This window comes from Rosa rugosa, chromosome 2 (genome assembly GCF_958449725.1).
Source record: "Rosa rugosa chromosome 2, drRosRugo1.1, whole genome shotgun sequence".
NCBI classification, from domain to species: domain Eukaryota; kingdom Viridiplantae; phylum Streptophyta; class Magnoliopsida; order Rosales; family Rosaceae; genus Rosa; species Rosa rugosa.
In genome coordinates this window covers 48,480,139-48,500,354 of record NC_084821.1, presented here as the reverse complement: position 1 = coordinate 48,500,354, position 20,216 = coordinate 48,480,139, and the positions used below count along the sequence as shown (strand labels likewise).

Genomic DNA, 20,216 nt, shown 5'->3' with positions numbered 1-20,216 from the left:
AAAATAATACCGAGAGTCTCGACATAGAGTATGTATTTTAACTTGCATCAATTAGAGAAGAGTGCACGTATGGCTACTCTATTCGCTTTACAAAGGTGGTGTCATATTTGAAAGTAAATGTTTACTCGAAGCCATAAGTTATAATAATTACAGCTTTCCCACTATGTTGCCATTGGCATATAAATTCGGTGACACCTAGTTTCATCTTGCCATTACAAGGTTGCGACCATTTGACAAAGCAAAGAACTCGCCCCCTTACTAGGACAGACAAGGCACACAAGGTGTGCAGTCCAAGACAAAACCCACGTCGCCCCAACACAAATCGATAAGGACTTATTACTGTCCTAAAGCCACGTCTACTTAACAGAAACAAATAACATAAATAAAAATTAAAATAGCTTTGGCCCAAAGCAGAAGCCCAGGCCCATAGAAACCTTAGCCTAAGCCCGAGTTGAGATCTGCAACTGCCACCAGACCAGCAGCTCGATTGGAATACCGTCGTAGACCTTCCACCGTCCACACCCCTATCTCCGCCTTCGGCTACCTAGGCCGACCAACCTAACACTGAAATGAGGCAGATGGAATTTGACGCACCATCATGGCCTACACCCAGGCCAAATCAACAGCGATTAGGACCCACGATTGCCTGCCACCTACTCCGGCCGCCTGGATCGGTCCCCACCGCCAAAACATAGAGATAATGGGAAACCAGATCCCGCCAGGAGACCATGATCACCTCTGCCAACCACTGAACCACCGCCATCCTTTAAGACCTTCCCGTCAGGATCCAAGCGACCCAAAACTTGATACCAGCAGCAACTAAACTCTACTCAGACTGAGCAAACTTGTGGACCATCCTAGATCGGCCCCTATACCTAGAAAAACCCGTTGGATGACGCCGCCATGAGGGCGTGCGGTCGGACGAGGCATGACGGAGCAATGGAGAGAGCCTAGCGAGTTTTAAGGCTTTTTCTTTTCTGACGGTGTGTGTTCCACAGTTCAGTGTTTAGGCTTATATAAGTAGATCACCTCTGCAAATTTTCAGCCAAATTGGTAATCATTAAGGCATTCAAAATTGTGATTTACAATTATAAATATGAACTGTTCAGGTTGGATAAATTTGGATAAAAACTGAACTGTCGAGATGCCGAAATGCGGTCGAAAAGTGGGTCATACAAGAAATCGCTTAAAATGATCCAAAAAAGGGATCCCTTTAGTGGAATGGCCCTATATATATGTGTGTGTGTGTGTGTGTGTGTTAAAAAGATTACATAGGATGAAACTTCTAACTTCATTATCAACTAATAAAGAAGAGAAGATAATTGAAAAAGTGGGAGTTGATTCTTTTTTATTTATGAATTTTTGCCTTTTAATGGTGAGCGAAATGGGAGTAGCCTAAATTTTAGAAACAAGATTGTGAGAGAGAAATACAAGTGTCCTGCTAGTAGGCGAAGTGGAAGAGTGTACGTTGCACCCTAGCTGGTAATTAAGGATCCATCCTTTTATATTTATTTTCTGAAAGATCTTTTAACAACTGATTAATAATTATTAAAGGGAATAAATAAGATAAGCTCCTGATGGTTTGTAGATAAATTAGCCGTTTAACTAAAAGGAAGAGACTCAATAGCTTTACTTCTGCAATGTAACTAGAACGGATAGTAAGAAACTCAACGACTTTCCCAGAGGTAATCTCAAATAGACCTAATATGTCTCAACCATCAGTATCTAAATTCAATGGTAGACGACCATAAAATGCTTGATCACCTAATTATAACTAGGTGAACACTGAACACTGCTCGTGTAGCTATAGTGAATATTGTGTTTAAACATAGACCTTTTAGTTGAAAACTCAAAAAGGAAAAAAAGATCAAGAAAAGAAAATGGGTTGGACACAAAACCGACAACCCAAAGAGTAAAACATTCAAGTTTTATATGGAATTAAGGTTACTCTAAGAATTTAACAGGTGTATTGAGCAAGTTTTGTAACCAGAAAGTTAATTAAAAGGAGGTGTGAAAAGTATAAGAGATCAAGTTGCATCATTCCAGAACATCTAAAGCGAGTAAGGCACTTGATGAATTGGTGGTGGCGGCTGCATGTAGGAAGGATGAAGTTGTTGGTGCGGAGGTTGCGGCTGCTGAAAGAATGGTTGATACTGCTCATAGCAAGGCTGCAGCTGCATGTAGGAAGGATGAAGTTGTTGGTAATGAGGCTGCGGCTGCTGAAAGGATGGTTGATATTGCTGGTAGCAAGGCTGAGACATCGTTTGTTGGTAAGAATGTTGTTGTTGCTGCTGCTGCTGCATACAAGGAACATTTGGTGACGACGGTCTAACTTGAGTATGAAGATAAGGCATCTGATCAGGTGTCACAGAAGGAATGCAACTCTGATATGTCCCAAACCTCCTCAGATGTGTTGTACAATTACTTTTTGATGACTCCATCGTACGTAGCACTATTTTGTGATGACGTCTCCATCCTAAGAAGAATAATAAGATCGATTATAGGTCCCAAATCCAATAGACTAATTAATGCATAGATTTCATATAAGTGCGACCAAAGTAAAGAGAGTACATACCTTCCATTAGGAAATGCCCGTCGTTCAAGAGTAGTGCACAAAGTAAATATGGAGCTCATACCCAGTGAAAGATTCTCATCGTGGATGAAAAATGCAAGGCCTTCATCATCGATTATCTCCACAGGTTGAGTAGGTAGATTTGATTTATATGCAGTCTTCAGAATCAACTTATATTCATTTGGATCAACTCCCACAACACCATACACTCTATCAACAAGTTCTTGATACGTAATGTCCTCTAAGATTATTATTCCTTTCGTTTTGCCACCGACATATGTGGAATTCACCCACTCCCCATCATGGTTAACCAAAACTCTAACTTCAATACTCCTGCTGAAAATTAGCAGATAAAGTACACCATGAATAATGAGACAATGAGAAACTATCTAAATAACTCATGTCTATATCATTTACCCCGAACATATATATATATATAAACCCTAAACAAAACCCCACTTTTCGTTTTATTATAGCTCTGGTATCCCAAACAATAACAGCAATAGTAATGTGGTAGTAAATAATTAAAATAAGAGTAATACTATTACTAGGTGAACCAAAGTACTAGAAGATATCAAAGCATTTTAGTAGCTAAAGAAGACAAACACAATTGATCAATAAGTCTGAAGTTGTGTTACCAAAAGTATCACAAAATTAAAAGTTGAGAGTACCTTTCAAAGGAATTTGGCAATGGATGCTTCAAGTGCATATCGGAAGAAATGCTCTGATCAATAAAATTTTTGAGGTCATCATCATTGATTATCTCCACAGGATAAGCTGGTGATTTTGATTCATCAATCGTACTGATCTTGATCTCATTTTCATTTGGAGATACTCCAACAATATGATACAGTTGATCTAGAAGCTCATTATAAGTAATGTCTTCTGAAACCACTATTTCTTCTGTCCTACCACCTATGTAAACAGAACCAACCCACTTTCCGCCATAGGTAACACCAAGTCTGAACTCACCCATTTCCCTGAAAACAACGGTACTAAAACAATTGGCAAAGGAAATAGAATGATTAATTAACATGCAAGAAACTGAAGATGAATAACCTTTTATTATGATCAGTGATGTTTTCCTTGTTCCGCAAACTAGCCTTCCCCTTATGTGTTTTGTCTCCATTCACCAGGGTATGAACTTGTTCTTCATATTCTGCAGATGGCTTCATCAAAGTTTCATTCTTCCCTCCCACTTTAGATGCTTTTCTACATTCAAGAATCTTCAAAAGCTCATTCAAGCACCATTTTGAGGAAGCATAGTCTGGTGAAACGATGACAACCCAAACCTTTGATCCCTCAATTGCTTTGTCGAGTTGTTTGCGAATGGACTTTCCTTTCTCAAGATCTATGTCATCTCTAAAGGTGGAAATTCCGCACTGAATTAATGCAGCATATAGATGGTTCGTAAAATTCAAGCGGGTATCCTTCCCTCTAAAACTTAGAAAGACATCATGCCTCCGTCGACAAGCAGGTGTTGACGGCACATGTTTCCGTATCTTATGAATAACTGCTGGAATGAGTTCTGTTTCGTGCCTATACAGTGAACAGAGATAATATTATTCGATTAGTTTAGGGAAAGCATAATATTTCATCATATATTCAAGTTATACGTGCAATATCTTGATCTTGAATTTTTAAGAGATTTAGAGAAAAAGTTTTCCCAATTGGATGGCAATATCTTTTTTTATTCCGGCAGCTTCATTTAAATGAATCAGATACAACTAGATGAGAGGGCCTCCGAAACTTGCGGAGCGACCCTGGAAGAAGAAACCTAGGTTTCGTGATGGCGGTAGGGAGGCTCGTACTCTCCAGACCGGACAATGGCGAGACGACGACGGCGTGGGCCTGGAGAGATCGTGGTTTCTCCTACAACGACGCTGGGGTCTCGATCAAGGATTTCGAGGTCTCTGGTTGAAGCGATTCTCAACTGAGGGTGTTGTTGCGACCGTGGCTTTGCGGATCGGGTTGGAGCGGCGACGCTGGTGTCGACGCCTGCAGCTTCGGGGGCGGTGACAACGTGGCTCGGTGCCTTCGGTGGTGTCGGGCTGGGAAGTCCTCGGTCCAGGCAGTGGGGATGCAGCTGCGCCAGGTTTTGTGGTGGCAACAGGTGGACCAAGGCGGGTCTCTCAAGGGCCGGCGGTGACTGTGCCGGTGGCTGAGACCGGTTGGATATGGAGGTCAGTGCGGCACCGGAAAAATTGACGGTTTTCAGACTAGGTTTGGCTGCGGGTTTGACCGGGCTGGTTGCTGGGCCGGAGGTCTCTGGGCCTGAGTTGAATGGGCCTAGGGATGATGTTCGTGGGCCAAAGACAGGGACTGCTGTTCGTGGGCCAAAGACTGGGACTGGGCCTATTTGGCTCGAATATGAAAATGGGGGCTATTTGTTGGAGACCCTCAAGAAGAGCCCGAGGAGCGACCTGATGCCGAGGTTGTTGACTACTAAGGAGGCTGAAGATGATGTTGGTTCCAACCCTACGGGGAAGGGATTAGCGTTTTCTTAAGTTTTCTAGTTTCTTTAGACATTCTGGACTCAAGCCTTTTGATGTAGGGGTAATTTCTATAAGCTTTTCTAAGATGTTTCTAGTTGATATTTGTACCACAATTGCGTGATTGGCAGATTAGACTAGATGAATAGTTGTTCCTTAGAAAGCGAGATTATTCTTGCGTAGTTTTAGGCTTGCTGTTCAGCGAGCGTCCCAGAGATTTTAATGGGTCTAGTTGTAGCTTGGATAGGTTATCCGGTTTGTTCCGGGATTCTATCTGTAAGTTCTGTTAGACTCTGGCCTGTTTTCATGGCTTTGATATCTAATAAAATCAAATCCTTTCAAAAAAAAAAAAAAAATGAATCAGATTAGAATCTTTTTCCTACTTGTTTTTAATTTTTCTTTACTATCATCACTAAAAAAATTAAATATCATACAATCAGTAAAGGACTGGCAACATATTATTTTGTCTTTTTGTTTCTTATTTTTTGTCGCGTACTAAAAGAAAAACGATTAAAAAACTAAATAAATTGTTTTGACTAAAATTGCAAATGGGTTTTTGACGTGGAAATCAACTGTAGTAAATGAAGTTATAAAACAAGTAATAATTCATTAATTTGAATGAAATTTTATGGATAGTCGTCTACAGCTTGTCTGCAAAGACTTCAATCAAGTTCGGGCATTTATAATAATTATTAAGTACTATTAATAAGGCATTTATAATAGTTTTTCTTACATGTAGCCACTACATTTATATACTTCAAATAAAAATAAAATAATTTGAGAATTGTTACAATACGCCTCAAATTGTTATAAGGCACTTTTTGTTAGACTTTAATTGTCCATACTAGTACTATAGACCATTGATGTAATAAAACAAAACAAAAAGGTGTATACATTGATATTTTGAGGTACTCCTGAACAGTAACCTTTGAAAAGCTGACATTGCTAACATTATAGATGTCAGGGTTAAGGATTGATACTTTGATAGGGTGGGGATGAATGAAAAAAAAAAAAAAAAGGATATTTTGTGAGGTGTATAACAATTTCCAATAGTTTTTTTTTTTAGGGGGAAGACGTCAATAGAACCACACACGCACCCTCATGCAGTGTATCTCAGCTTTGCCAGACTAATCACTGCACCGCAGACGCACGAACCCTCGTGTTAACAAACAAAGGTCCCTCAAATCTGCTGGCCACGGGATGGAGCTGGGAATCGAACGCTAGACCTGGAGGTTCCAGACTAGGCCGCTCGACCAGCACACCACACCACACCACGTGGTTAATTTCTAATAGTTATAAACAAGCAAGTAAAGGATCAATTAGCTCGCCTAAAAGACTTACTACATTTTTCATTTTTCTTTTATTGACCTTTATGAATGTTTCTCATACAAGTTTTCTTTCAATTAATATCCAATGAATTTTTTAGGTGAAAAATAACTATGTAGGAAAGAAGTTCTGGCTGGTGATCTATGACCAGGGCCGGTCCTGAGGTTCTTGATGCCCATGGCGAAATTTTTTTTTGATGCCCAAGGCTAGTTCGAAGATTTTTTCGATGACAATTCTGAGATTAATTTGGCTTTAAAAAGTTAAGAATTAACAAGTTGTTAGAATAATCAACAGAACCACAGAAAACAAGCAACATAACTTCTAATATTCATAATTTCAAAATTAAAGAACAATCCTCAACTTGCACCATGGAATGTCAAAAAATTTGTCTAATCACCGTAGAAGAACAAAAAATTAGAGAGGAGTATTGGTAGATGAAAAACAGATAGGAGAAAGATTCAAGGGACATATGATGAAAATGAATTGAGGGATGAACAAACATTGAAACCCCAAATTTAAAGAGAAATTTGTTTGATATCAACATTTTGGAGAGAGTGAGAGACTTTACTATAATGGTGCTTGACTTTTTGCAGTTTGTGATGACTAGATCAGAGTCGTCGAAGAAGAAAACATCCAGCTAGTGAGTCTAGAATTTTGAAATAATATATATATATATATATATATATATATATATATATATATTTACATTCTGTAGCATATTATTGCAAATTATATATATATATATATATATATATATATATATATATATATATATAAATATAAACTAAAAAGTGAAAAAGGACATGTATAAAGTGGTAGAATAGAAAAAGGAAGAGAGAAGTAAACATTGAACAGAGCTTTATAGATGGCTAATTGGCTATGGTACCTGCAACAACTTAAACACCAAATGGTGCCCCATCTTCCCTTGGGCCTTGGGCTGTCGCCAAGGCTGCCCTTGGGCAAGGCCGGGCCTGTCTATGACATGTTGGTAAGTTATAATTCCAACATTGTAAAGGTCATGAGTTCGATTAAAAAAAAAAAAAGTTTTGAAAAAAGTATATATAATTGCATGTCCGATATACTTATTCCCGATATAATCTCAATTGCATAACAAAATTATAGAATGCAACTCCTTTCTTTCTCAAAAAAAAAAAAAAAAAAAGAAAAAAGAAAAAATGAGGCAACTGCTGGTCTGCTATATAAGGTAACTAAATAATAGATGACAAATAAGAAAATGAAAGAAGAGGGAAAAATAATGCATACCAGTCCTTTGAAACCCAGCCTGCAAGATTTCCCAGTTTCGTTAAAGCAGCTCTCCATCTTTTTACTTTTTGTGGGTCATCCTTGTACTTTTTCTCATGGTCTGCAAAGGCTTGAGCAAAACTTCCTGTTTGATGTCGTACATCGGAGGGATCAACACCGTAGAATACTGGCAGCACTGTTTTTTCTACATTATTATCCGCTTCTCCCAGAAGCTCCGAGAGTTTATCTAATGCAGCCTCCGACCGTGCCAAATTTTTTGTCACAAGAAATAGATGAGCTACCGAATTGATTGCGTCCATCCTTTGTAACATTTCCCTTTGTTTCTTTATATCTGGATCTTGGCTGTATAACATTTCCCTTTGTTTCTTTATATCTGGATCTAGGCTGTATAGATCACTTCCAGATGGATGGTAGAACCCAATATCAATCAATTGAGTACGCTGCACGGAAGGTTTACTCCATGGAAATCTTCCTCCTACTATGACATACCTATAGGAGTAGGACATCTTGAAAGTTCAGCTGGCGCCTGGCCGGAATCGCCGAAACTCAGCACAAAATTTTTCTTTCACATGATATGCTGCAAAAGCTAGCTACATGTTAATTATATAGTCAACTGGCAACAGAAAAGCATGGTACCAATTTCTCTCAGTTGATTAGAAAATACTTTTACTTATTTATTCACAGAATTAGGTAAGACGAAGCTTCCTACATGCTTAATTTTAGTAATTTTAGTGCAAAAGCATGGTACCAATCCTCTCAATTGCTCAGAAATTTCTTTCAATCGAAAAAATTTGCTTAGAAAATTCTTTTACTTAATATTTTACAGAATTAGGTAAGACTTAGCTTCCTAGATGCTTAATTAATTAATAAATTAAATAACTAAACTAACTCTATCTAGTGCTGAAGCAAGTATGAAAGCAGCTGAGCAAGTATGAATCTATGGAAAACGTGTCTATGTGAAAGATGTGTTATTTATTTTTGGCATTATGTTCCGGTTTGACAAAAATGTGTCTGTGTGGAAGACGTGTTATTTATTTTTGGCATTATGTTCCTGTTTGACAAAAATGTGTCTGTATGGAAGACGTGTTATTTATTTTTATTTTTGACATTATGTTCGTGTTTGACAAAAAAGTGTCTTTGTGAAAGACGTGTTATTTATTTTTGGCACCATATTCTGAATGAAATCACATGTATTTTTTGGGGTCGTTGTACTGTTATGGACATTCTCGTCTACAATTTCAGTGCGGGTTTTCCGGTTTTCAAGTGGTCGTCTTCAGGTTTGAATTTAGAATCGATTCCGGTTTACAGTGGGGTCTTCGAGATTAGGTGGATCCGGATCTGGATCTGGATCTGAATTTAGGATGTTGTTTGATATACAATATCCAAACATTGTGAACTCTTCCCAATTTCTAATGTTGACATTTTAGCTTTATATACAAAAGGCTTGTGCAATAAAAATACAGTTACTTATTGCTTTTGGCTTATTGGTTTGCTTTATCTAGCTTTGGTTTTTCCTTCTAGTCAACCAATTCTCCTCCATGGTGTAATTTGATCATATTCATAGCCACTCGTCTTTTGCTCAAAAAGAAAAAACAATAAAGGCATATTATCTGAAATAACCTTAAAGCCATTGTATATTTGAAGTGCACTTAAACCTACAGTATATATGGCTAGTAAGTATCTCCTCTATCATTTCAGTTTACACTCGCAAGATGGAAATAACAAAGAAAATTACTCAATTTCCGCTTTGGAGCAGAAAGTCTAAAAAGCCTAATGGAGAAGGACGACTGCTGTGACACTCAAATGAGTGGTTTTGGACTGAAATTGCATAAAAACCTTCATGCATCCAAGGATAGCACACGGTTCACAGTCCTGGAGGATATGGAAAACAGAGATGTTTATTAATGGTGAATGTTTTTGATTAACACTAGTTTTATTCATTAAATATAACTGGGGAACATATGAATGTAATGAAGGTTCGATACTCAAAACGAGGCTGTTTACCTAGTCTGTTTTCAGACTTGTTTCCATACCCCTCGGAGACTGTTCCTATTAGAAGCAATGATATCACTGAAATCTATTATAGAGCAGTAGCTCCTTTGTTTGGTAAATACTTAAAAATCAAAGTATAACTTTCTTTTTTGAACAGTAAATCAAAGTATAAATGGAAATTATAGAAACATATGTTGTAATTAGGGCGAATGCTCCAAAAGAAGCTATTTACCTGGTCTGTTTTAAGGGTTGTTTCTGCAGGTGTTGGACCTGTTTCCATATCCCTTTGAGATTGTTCCTATTAGAAGCAATGGCACACTTATCACAACTCAACTATAGGGTAGTAGCTCACTTGTTTGGTAAAAACTTGGAATCAGAGTATAACTGGAAATCATAGAAACATATGATTAAAAAGGTAGGGTAATCAAAAAAAAAAAAAAATGTGGTCTGTATACTTGCTTGTACAGGCATTGGACTAGTTTCCATATCCCGTGGAGATTGTCCCTGTTAAAGCTCATCATAATGGTAACGACTCAGAATCAAAGTATAACTGAAACTAAAGAAACATATGATTGTGACGATGGTCAAGTACTCGAAAAGAAACTAATTACTAATTACCTTGTCTGATTTCCGACTTGCTTCTACAAAAGTTGGACTTGTCTCCATATCCCTTGGAGATTGTCCCTATTAGATGCAATACATCGCATATCACAATTCAATCACAGAGTAATAGCTCGCTTGTTTAGTAAAAGCATAAAATTGAAATATAAATGAAAATATAGAAACATATGATTACAATGAAGGTCATGTAGTCGTAAAGAAGCTATATTACCTGGTCTGTTTTCAGACTCGTATCTACAGGTGTTGGACTTGTTTCAATGTCCCTTGGAGATTGTTCCTATTAGAAGCAATGATGCCACATATCAAACTCAAGTAAAGAGTGGTAGCTCACTTGTTTCGTGATAAACTTAGAATCAAGTATAACTGGAAATCATAGAAACGTATGATTGTATTAAAGGTTGAGTAATAGAAATAAAAAATAAAAAAATAAAAAACATTTTACCTGGTTTGTTTTCTGATTTGTTACTATAGGCATTGGACTTGTTTCCATATCCATCGGAGATTGTTCCTATTATAAGCAATGACATAACGTCACAACTTTAATACAGAGTAGTAGCTCATATGATTGCAATGAAGGTCAAGTAGTCAACTAGTCAAAAAGATTCTATTTACGTGGTCTACTTTCAGACTTGCATCTACAGGCGTAGGGCCGGTTTCAATGTCCCTAGGAGATTGTTCCTATTAGAAGCAATGATGTCGCATATCAAACTCAAGTACAGAGTAGTGGCTTAGTTGTTTGATAAAAACTTAGGATCAGAGTACGTATAACTTAAAATAGTAACAACATATGATTGTAATCAAGTCCTTGAAAAGAAGCCATCTACCTGGTCTGTTTTAGACTTGTTTCTATAGGTGTTGGAGTTAATTAACTGAAGGTTGTTGCGTTTGAATTAAGGATCAACAGAGTTAATTAACTAAATGGCCAAAATGATTGTTCAGCCTCAAATATGAATTTATAAATTAGCCTAGAAAGAGATATAACTGAGGACTTTTCTGAATCCAGAAAAATGAACTGACAATGATTATGAAAAGTAAAAGCAACTGCAGCACCAACAACTTGAAAAAACAACTCCCAAGGTATGATATCACCACCTCTTCTCAAAAAAAAAAAAAAAACGGTAGCATATGACAACACAACGAAGATATCATGATCATCTTTATTGACTTATTGTGCTTGTAAAATTTAGGAGTTTATGGTCTGGAGCACTGGAACTCACCTCTGCGTATTTCTTTGGTATCACAAGACATCCTGTACTACGATTAGCATCACTTGTGGTTGATGACTTCTCAAACAGAGGTATAAGATCAGAGTTTAAGCTTAGATTGGTCAAGGAAGCAAACCTCAAAGTAGATAGTATATAGAACCAACTTTTGCATCGCAGTAAGCCAAGCTTATTACTGAAACTGAAATGAACTTGGAAAAAAGAAAAAGCAAAATATCTTCTAAAATATAACTAATGTTAGAACATGATTACTTACTTCTTGGAACATCTAAAACCTATGACACAAGATTAATGGATACTTTCCGGAGACTTTTTGGAGTTGCTCAGCACTTGTCATCTTCGGCAGATTGTCAGGGTGTAAATGGTTTCCTGTGGAGATATCCACTTGAGGTATTTCACTGTCTACTTTGGTTTCACAAGCTGTATCTCCTTTAGATGCATCCGTATTGGCTTCTTCTCCAAAATGAGGAGCAGGCGCTTGTGAAGATCCAGGAGAAAGGGACTCGACAACTTTCTCAGTAGGATCAGATGAAACTGTTGGATCTGTCTTATACGTGGCAACTGCAATAGCAGAGAACTGGCTTTGGTCAGTAGTCAGTCCCTCATTCAGTCATATTACAATATTTTTTTACCAGTATAACAGCATAGAAGGTCAAACCAACCTATGTTTGGTTGGTGAAAAAGAATATGGAAGATAAACTATTTATGTAGTATATTTCCATTACTTATTTAGTTGTTTTGATTCCAATAAGAGAAAAAAGAAAAAATTCAGGCTTGAAGAAGCCAACGGAGAAGTTGGGTAAAATCTTCGGAACAAAACAAGCAGTTTGTAACCAATGTTTCTTCATTTCATTTATTGTCTAACTTTCCTTGTCTAATTCCTGAGAGATTTCAACCCAAGCACATAAACACTGCCTGCTGTATTTAACAAGCGAATAAGGTATCTTCCAAAAAAAATCTGATAATCTAGAAAGACGTGTTTATATTGTGAAATTTACCATGTTAGACATACATAATTGTATACTTTGTCTCTTGCAGTGAGACCTCCAAATCAAAAGTAGCTCAGTTATTTTATATATTTGCACATGATCATCAGCTACGTGCGGATATGAATGTTAGGTCCTCACTCATCCAAGCACACTATTTTCCAACAAAGGAATACCCACAAAAAAGCATAGACTGGACAGCTACAGCAGGCATCCACACATACTAAATCTCAAAACGTATATACACTATATAAAGAATTCACCATACATCACTGACCTATTGCTTTCAGCATTCTGGTCATTCGACCTGAAGCAATAGACTGATCAACTTCTAGTAAGCATTTTGAGCAACCTACACCTCCGAAATCCAGAGGTGCATACTTGTTGCATGACATAATGCACCCACAATGGAGTGGCTGCATAAGGAAACGAATTATTAGTTTCTTTCAAAAATTATTGATGATAGAATGAAAGACAGAGTTTTATGTCCTTATCTGAATCAAATTCTAATAGAATTTGTATTGATTCACAAACAGATGTCAGAAACAAAATTGGAAAAAATAAAATTATACTAAAAACAAAAAGAAGACTCACCTTCCCACAAACAGCACAGTCTCTCCAGCCTTCCGCTTCCATGTGAAAAGTTTCACAAAATATACCATTCACATAAGCAAAACTAACTTTGTAAAGGATTAAGAAAGTTACCATTTACCGAAAACTATGAGGAATATATGTATAATTAATCACATTTGCACTTTCAAACTTCACCATATGAAAAATTAACACCACACTACAGTAAATACAAAAGTTTACACTCAAGACCTAGCATTTATGTCGATCACATGGGAAAATTGCTATGCATTAGATACTTTCTTAAGTACGACCTCACAAAATAAAAAATTGCATTGGATGGGCTACAGGTACAGTTCGGTAACTTCTTTACCAATGATCGACCTACGTCCCTTCTAAGGTAAGATTTTGCTTTGACTACGGTTTCAAGAAAGCTATTAATCATCACCAATTTGAGCTAAGGATTTCTGTTTGAATTAACTTCCTTGTGCGGATTCAAGACATTAGGTCCCAATTGTTGCTAGGATTGCAGGAGGTAATAAGTATAAGAGAATAAAAACCCGAGGATAAAACCAAACTTGAACTATAATCATCTGTTACTTCTTTTAATGCTCAGAGCTGTCCAACACATGACAATGTGGCAGATATACTAGTCCAAGTATGAAAGCTCGGTACCTTAAATAAAATCAACCATAAGACTGAAAACCCTATGTTACAGCAGACAAGTGCTTGGGAGCATATCAGATTTACTTAACAGAACATGCTGAGAATTGGAAAACAAAAAGAACGGTAAATCAAATTATTCAAACCAAGTTAAGCATGCTGTATTTATTTAAACTGTTCTACATCAAAATTTAATACAAATAATAAGTTTCATATTCTACGGCAACATTTAATATAAATAATAAGTTTCCTACTTTAATCATACTCCTCCCTTTTTTCCTATGTACATATAACAAATTAAATTGCTTAAAATTCACTGGACCTGTCAACTACCAAATGTTATGACGTTGGTTCCATGCAAGCAACCAGTACGCTCGTGCCATTTGGTTGAGGAAGTGATTTGAATTAACTTGCTCTTATATTGCAGGACCCTACAATTCCACAAAGAGTACTATCACTCTTGAGGCACGTAGATTTAGTCAATACACTTCGGGCTCTTCTTCATCCAGAAAGAGTGTGGGAAGTATCCTGGAAATACATCTTTTATCAATAACTAACATTCCCAAGAATGGTTCTTGAAGTATGAGGTCAGTGCTATGAGCAAGTTCTCCTGTAAGGAATTCACCTGTATGGTGTCCTAGTGATTTGTCACAAAAAACCAAATTATACCCTGCACCAGTACAGTGTAGACTGAGAATGTGTCTTCAGATTTAATTCATTCTTGTGGGACCAAGAACCTTGTCCCAGTTGCTTTTAGGCTAAATTTTTTTGGGTTACACGATATTCTAAAAGATGGCGAAAGACCAAAGAAGTCTTAGACGGAGAAGACATCTTATATTTTTTTTTGACTTTGTCAAGGGGAACCCAAAAGCTTCCCAGGCCCAAGATAAACCTCTTCGGCGCATGTGAAATGCTCAAACTGTGCATTGCAGCACAGTGCAAAAGTGGGGGGATGAATCTGGTGGGCGAGATTGAAAAAGTAGGAGAATTTTGATGGTTTCCAAAGCTCGGGGAGAACCCAAAAGTGGGTCAGGTTCGTCGTTTTCAGAACAACCTGCCTTTTATACTCGCAACTTTCCCTCCTTTATTATTTTTTTTTTCCCGTCAAATTCAGATAGGGTGGCCACATTTGTACGCATAAGTTTTTGAATATTATATAATTTCAAAATTTAATCATATAAAAGATACAAAAACCCAAAATCAAAAATCAAAACAAAAATTTATCAATTACATGAAAGGTTCTTTGATCCGAAATGAAAAATAACAAATGAAAATAATGTGTTACTTATTGATTATGCAATGTGCAATATTCTGATCCAGCTTGAATATGTAAAAAACAAGATCGATTATACTAAGTCTCAAAACCTTCACTAAGTCATTGATGAGAGGCTGATTAAATATCAATTGATAGTTTAAGAGGTAAAGAAATTAAAATTAAACAAGAAACAAGTATTTAAGGTCTGAAGATTTGTCGATCCAATTTTTCGGAGCAACTAGAAATGGTTAAGATGAGACCAATTACGATAAGATTTGAGATTGCTCCAGTGGGATGCAGACCAAAATTTAAATTGAAATTTATATCTGGAAAACAATTTGGTAAAGAAAAAAAGAGCATACCTGTCAGTCGAGAGGTTTACTTCAATTTATGGCCGAAATATGGGCAAAACTTTTCAGAATCCCTGCAAGATAAGAACAATTAAGATAAGACTTGAGATTGGCCACGGTGGGATGCCGTTCAAAAATTTATTTCAGACTTTAAAAAAAAAAGAAAGTGATTTCATTGAATCAATTAACGAGAACTTTCGTTTCAAAAGACACCCCTTATAATATCAGGAGCTTGTACAAACCATGATTGGCTATCACTACATCTCAGTGCATGAGAAGCTAGTAAGTGCAACCATGTTTGCTTCTCGCTGTACATGAGTAACCTGAAAACTAGGATTCCCCTGAAGCATGCTTATAAATCAATAGGCACATAGTTGATAAGTCTTGGTCTTCCTGCTGGAAGGCTTGAACCAAAAGAGCACAGTCACTCTCAAACGTTATCTCTGTGTATTGTAAAGTCATCGCTAGCCTTAAGCCTTCCTTTAGTGCAAGCAGCTCGGCGTGAAAAGGGGAGGTAAGTAGTGCATGAGGGCGCGATGCACCAGCCAAAAACTCACCCTCACTGTTCCGCGATACACACCCAACTCCTCCACGTCTAGTTGAAGGTATATACGCTCCATCACAATTCATCTTAAACTGTCCTGCCCTAGGTTTAACCAACTTAACTCCTTGTCTGCAACGTACTACTGGACTAGCATTGCTCCTCTTGACATCTTCATACCAGCCAAGAGTAATCAGGAAAGTTTCTGAAGCATGCTTACTCTTTTGTTCCCATACTTGGCTATTACGATTTTTCCAAATTCCCCAACGTAGCATAAGTGTCTTGTTCACTTCTTCCTTATTTAATCTAGGAAGTGTAGCCAATAAGCATTCATGCATAGATGCAGCACCATTCACTGACCATTGTAAGCCGGCCTTTGACCAAATATCACTTGCATAAGGACAATTAATAAACAAGTGTAAACTATCCTCCGGATCATGGCTACACAAAACACATCCCGTATCACCATCATAGCCTTTCAAGCTTAAATTTCGTCTTGTAGGAAGAATATTTGCTGCAATTCGCCATGCATTCAAGGCCACCTTACCCGGTACTTTCGCACTCCATATAGTCTTCCAGACCACCTTTAAAGGGTCAGTAGGTGGTTGAGGGGATAAGATCAGCCCCAAAGCAGCCAAATCTCTTGCTACATAATTAGAGTTGGCATTTATACCCGTTGGGTAATACCCACCCAATAATAGTTCGTAGGTAATATCTAATGAGTAATATCCATCAAATAATTCGCGGGTATGGGTATTTACCCAACCCATTTCTAAATGGGTAAACTCATACCCACCTATTTACCAATTTTCAATATGGGCAAGGTTTTTATTTTTTATTTTTTTTTTAATAAATTTAAGGCCTTTAGGCTTTAGCCTATTAAAGGCCGGTTTTTTTTTTTTTTTAAATACTCACTATTTAAGCGCCCCCATTCCCCATCTGGGGATATTTTCAAATGGGGGATTCCCCGCTCAGCCCCTGCGGGGAACGGGTTCCCCACCCCCGCCCTTGCATTAGTCATTTTCTCTATATGAATTTTTTTATTTTTCGATTTTGAAATTTGGGGCCGTGACCGCTTACCCAATTTAAGCCTAAAAATTGCCCACTTGCTCCACTAAGAGCTTTTTTAATCCCATTCACCCAATTTAAACATCAATGACAGTTTTGCCCTCATTTTAATTAACAAACTACTCCCCTCAGACTCCTCTCAGACTGACTCTCTCTCTCTCTCTCTCCTCCAACACCAACTTCCTGTCATCACCGCGCCTCACCTCCACCACCACGGCGTCCACCAATCTCTGGCGACTCAAACCTGGCCTTTATCACATCCGGCGACACCCCGGAAGCAGATTCACGCACCGACAAGCTTGACGTTATGGGTTCATGTTTGAAGAGAGAGAAACAAGATCTCAGTTTTTCTCTCTCCTTGGTCTAGAGACTTCACTTTTTACGACTCACCACTGCCTTAATCGTGCTCACACTCCTCAAACAAGCAAAACTCATTCTCCAGATCGTCCGGCAATGGCCAGAAATAAAACTACTCGCCAACGCGCCGTCGCTGGCGCCATTTGATTAGTTCCAGTGTCGATCACCAGCACCATCCCTTCGATTTGATAATTTGAGACAAACACCCACCATTAATTTGGGCACCCGAGTCCTCCCTTCATACCCATGCCTCACTTCCCCGGCAACCATTTTGCATCTTGGCACCATTCTTCCTCTCGGCAACTTCTCACCATTAACCTCATCATCTCTGGGAGCTGCATCCCGGCAGCTCTCTCTCTCTCTCTCTCTCTCTCTCTCTCTCTCTCTCTCTCTCTCTCTCTCTCTCTCTCTCTCTCTCTCTCTCTCTCTCATTTGAAGAGCCCACAATAAGGATTGATCTGGGCACCCATTCTCATCTCCCGGTAGCGACAGCGACAGGCACTAGCTCTCAGTGTTGGCGTATTGCAACTCTCCCGGTATCGCAACAATCTCAAGCAAAAGAGCCAGAGAGTGAGACTCGTCACTAATTATTAAAACAAGTAACTTGATCATGCACTTAAAACATTTTTAATCTGAAAGTGAGAGAGCCAGACTTGTCACTCACTGAGAAAAAGGACATTTTCCCTTTTTTTTTATTTATAATTTGGTTGGCAATAATAAGATTATTGGGAGGCAATAATAATATTACTTGGGGGCAATAAAATGTTTATTAGGGCAATAATAAGATTATTTATTTGGATAAACCTATTAAAACATTCAAAATTAAAAACATCTTCATTTTTCACTAATTATTGATCCCCAATGAACTTGTTATTGGGGGGCAATAATATGTTTATTGGGGGGCAATAATATGGTTACTGGGTATTATTAGGGGGCAATAAATTCAGACGCCGGAATCCGGTCACCAGTCCGGTATCCGGATTCCGGTGACCGGTCACCGGATTCCGATCACCGGTCACCGGAGTCCGCGGCCGGCCACTGGTCATGGGAGTCCGGTAAGGTCTTCGATGACTTCTCTCTCTAAGTGACAAAGAAGGAGAGGGCAAAAATGTCCCAAAAATAAATAAAAAGGAATAAAAAAATAATTAATTGGGTATTAGGGAAATGATCTCTTAGAGTGTTTGGGTAAATAGGCAATCTTTTAGAATGTTTGGGTAAGTGGGCAATTTTTATCCTAAAATTGTGTAAATGGTCATTATCCCTTGAAATTTTCTATTTTCTATCTTTTCAGTTTTTTTTTCCTTTCCTTTTTTGACAAAAAAATAATTTTTTTATTCTTTTTATTTTCATCATTGTTTTGGTCGATTGAGTATTGCAAATACTTTTTTTTTGGGCTAAATACAAATTACTACCCTGTGGTTTAGGTCCAAAATCAATTCAGTCCCTCAACTTCTAATTTCATCAAAAACACCCCTGCACTTTCAATTTTGATCTAATAGGTCCAATTTGTTAGTTTTCCGACAATTGAGTTATTTAACTTGTTAATGTGGATCATATATAGCCTATGTTTTATGATGTGGTGTCGAGGTGGTCTGCATTGTCAATTTAGGAGTGAGTCCTACTATTAAAAATAAATAGTTTTTCAACAAATAATCCAACTATTTGAAAGAATATTAACGAATTGGACCTATTAGATCAAAATTGAAAGTGCATGGGTGTTTTTGATGAAATTAGAAGTCCAGGGACTGAATTGATTTTGGACCTAAACCACAGGGTACTAACTAGTATTTAGCCCTTTTTTTTTTTAGAATGAGTATTTCAAGGTATTTTTTACTAAAAGTTCCCATTTTTTTTTTATAGTTTTTATTCAATTTCTCTTCTTTTTCTCGGGGACTTACAAACTCCCTTATTTTACCCCCCTTTCTTCATCATAGGGGAGACCTAATTAAGCCGAACTGGGGGGGGGGGGGGGGGGTTCGTGCTCACTCCAAGCTTGGAGCTTGTTGAGATCTCCAAACTTAGAGTTTGTAGAGAATTTATGATCGACCACTTACGTTATTGTTTCGATCTAATCCAATACCTCTTGGAATTGAATTTCTTGGAAGAGATTATGCTCAGAAATTCCTAATTTCTTGGAAGCGACTACGCTCAGAAATTTTATATGTTTTTGTGGTAGCTTTTTCCGCTCCAAAACTAACCCTTTTTCTTGTTCTCTTTCAGGTTGAGTAACCTGAACAAATTGGACTTTGCTCCATTGGGAACAACTGGCTTTGGATATCATTGGTGGGTCGTGATGTCCGCCAGCATTGATCTCAAGGTCGATGGAATCCTGGATACGATTCTCGAGCCCAGCCAGGACGTGCTAACTGTTGAGCAAACTTAAGATTTGGAAGCAAATAGAGCACCCTTAGAGGCAAATAAGGCGAAAGCCATCATCCTAATGACTCGTCATATGGATGATTCGCTCCAGTACGAGTGTATGAATGAAGAAGACCCCAGAAGGCTGTGGGTCTCACTCGAAGAAAGGTTTGGCAACGTCCGTGACTCCCTGCTTCCTAACCTAGAAGTGAGATGGCATAGCCTCCGCTTCTGTGATTTCAAGTCAGTTCTTGACTATAACTCGGAAGCACTTCGCATTAAATCTTTAATGGAATTCTGTGGTAAAGAGATGAATGAATGCCAATGTAGAGAAATTTGGCCTAAATGGAAAGATGCGATCCAGGTTAAGTTGGATTCTCTAACGAATAGGAAGGTTTCCGAGCCAGGGATGCCAAGACCTCCTAACATAAAACCTATTGACGAATGGGTCTTCGTTAGAAAGCGTGATGAGAAAAAGAGATGGCAATCTCGCCTTATGGCGCAAGGCTTCTCACAAAACGCCCTGAAATCGACTACGATGAGACATATTCTCTCGTAATGGATGTCATTGCACTCCAC

General features: G+C 38.0%; 3 protein-coding genes across 5 annotated transcripts in view; all 3 read right to left on the bottom strand.

The window, feature by feature from the left end:
• Nucleotides 1-1,876: 1,876 nt before the first annotated feature.
• On the bottom strand, nt 1,877-8,228 carry LOC133734877 (disease resistance protein LAZ5-like). 3 transcript variants are annotated; one of them, XM_062162497.1, is made up of 6 exons: nt 7,654-7,850; nt 7,277-7,365; nt 3,632-4,111; nt 3,244-3,552; nt 2,576-2,908; nt 1,877-2,476 (listed from the first exon to the last, which is right to left on the bottom strand). In XM_062162497.1, the coding sequence occupies exons 1-6, from the start codon at nt 7,708-7,710 to the stop codon at nt 2,422-2,424; spliced, it is 1,323 nt and encodes a 440-aa protein (XP_062018481.1). In that variant the 5' UTR covers nt 7,711-7,850; the 3' UTR covers nt 1,877-2,421. The 3 variants fall into 3 exon arrangements, with proteins under 3 accessions (XP_062018481.1, XP_062018480.1, XP_062018479.1); XM_062162496.1 differs by lacking the exon at nt 7,277-7,365 and having other exon boundaries at nt 2,576-2,905; nt 7,654-8,228; XM_062162495.1 differs by lacking the exon at nt 7,277-7,365 and having other exon boundaries at nt 7,654-8,227.
• Nucleotides 8,229-9,217: 989 nt separating this feature from the next.
• The window catches only part of LOC133734880 (B3 domain-containing protein Os07g0679700-like), a 59,262-nt gene continuing 48,263 nt past the window's right edge, over nt 9,218-20,216 (bottom strand). Inside the window, exons 2-12 of the mRNA XM_062162510.1 lie at nt 13,070-14,236; nt 12,753-12,891; nt 11,789-12,050; nt 11,484-11,583; nt 10,879-10,944; nt 10,709-10,774; nt 10,478-10,543; nt 10,264-10,329; nt 9,878-9,943; nt 9,478-9,525; nt 9,218-9,434 (exon numbers count right to left, since the gene is read on the bottom strand). Coding sequence (XP_062018494.1) covers nt 9,348-9,434; nt 9,478-9,525; nt 9,878-9,943; nt 10,264-10,329; nt 10,478-10,543; nt 10,709-10,774; nt 10,879-10,944; nt 11,484-11,583; nt 11,789-12,050; nt 12,753-12,891; nt 13,070-13,183 — 1,080 coding nt within the window. The 5' untranslated portion in view covers nt 13,184-14,236 and the 3' untranslated portion in view covers nt 9,218-9,347. The remainder of the gene's footprint in view (nt 9,435-9,477; nt 9,526-9,877; nt 9,944-10,263; nt 10,330-10,477; nt 10,544-10,708; nt 10,775-10,878; nt 10,945-11,483; nt 11,584-11,788; nt 12,051-12,752; nt 12,892-13,069; nt 14,237-20,216) is intronic.
• LOC133730896 (uncharacterized) lies at nt 15,644-16,624 on the bottom strand. The gene has a single exon (XM_062158402.1). It carries the CDS (start codon nt 16,622-16,624, stop codon nt 15,644-15,646), a length of 981 nt encoding a protein of 326 aa, XP_062014386.1.

Bases quoted from the DNA above. Each gene is read 5' to 3' on its own strand.
- LOC133730896 (XM_062158402.1), bottom strand. From the start codon at position 16,624: ATGGGTTGGGTAAATACCCATACCCGCGAATTATTTGATGGATATTAC.
- LOC133734877 (XM_062162495.1), bottom strand. From the start codon at position 8,159: ATGTCCTACTCCTATAGGTATGTCATAGTAGGAGGAAGATTTCCATGG. The intron at 3,553-3,631 runs GTTATTCATCTT...CGTTGTTTTCAG, and splicing joins ATCACTGATCATAATAAAAG to GGAAATGGGTGAGTTCAGAC. The intron at 2,909-3,243 runs GTACTCTCAACT...GCTAATTTTCAG, and splicing joins TTGCCAAATTCCTTTGAAAG to CAGGAGTATTGAAGTTAGAG.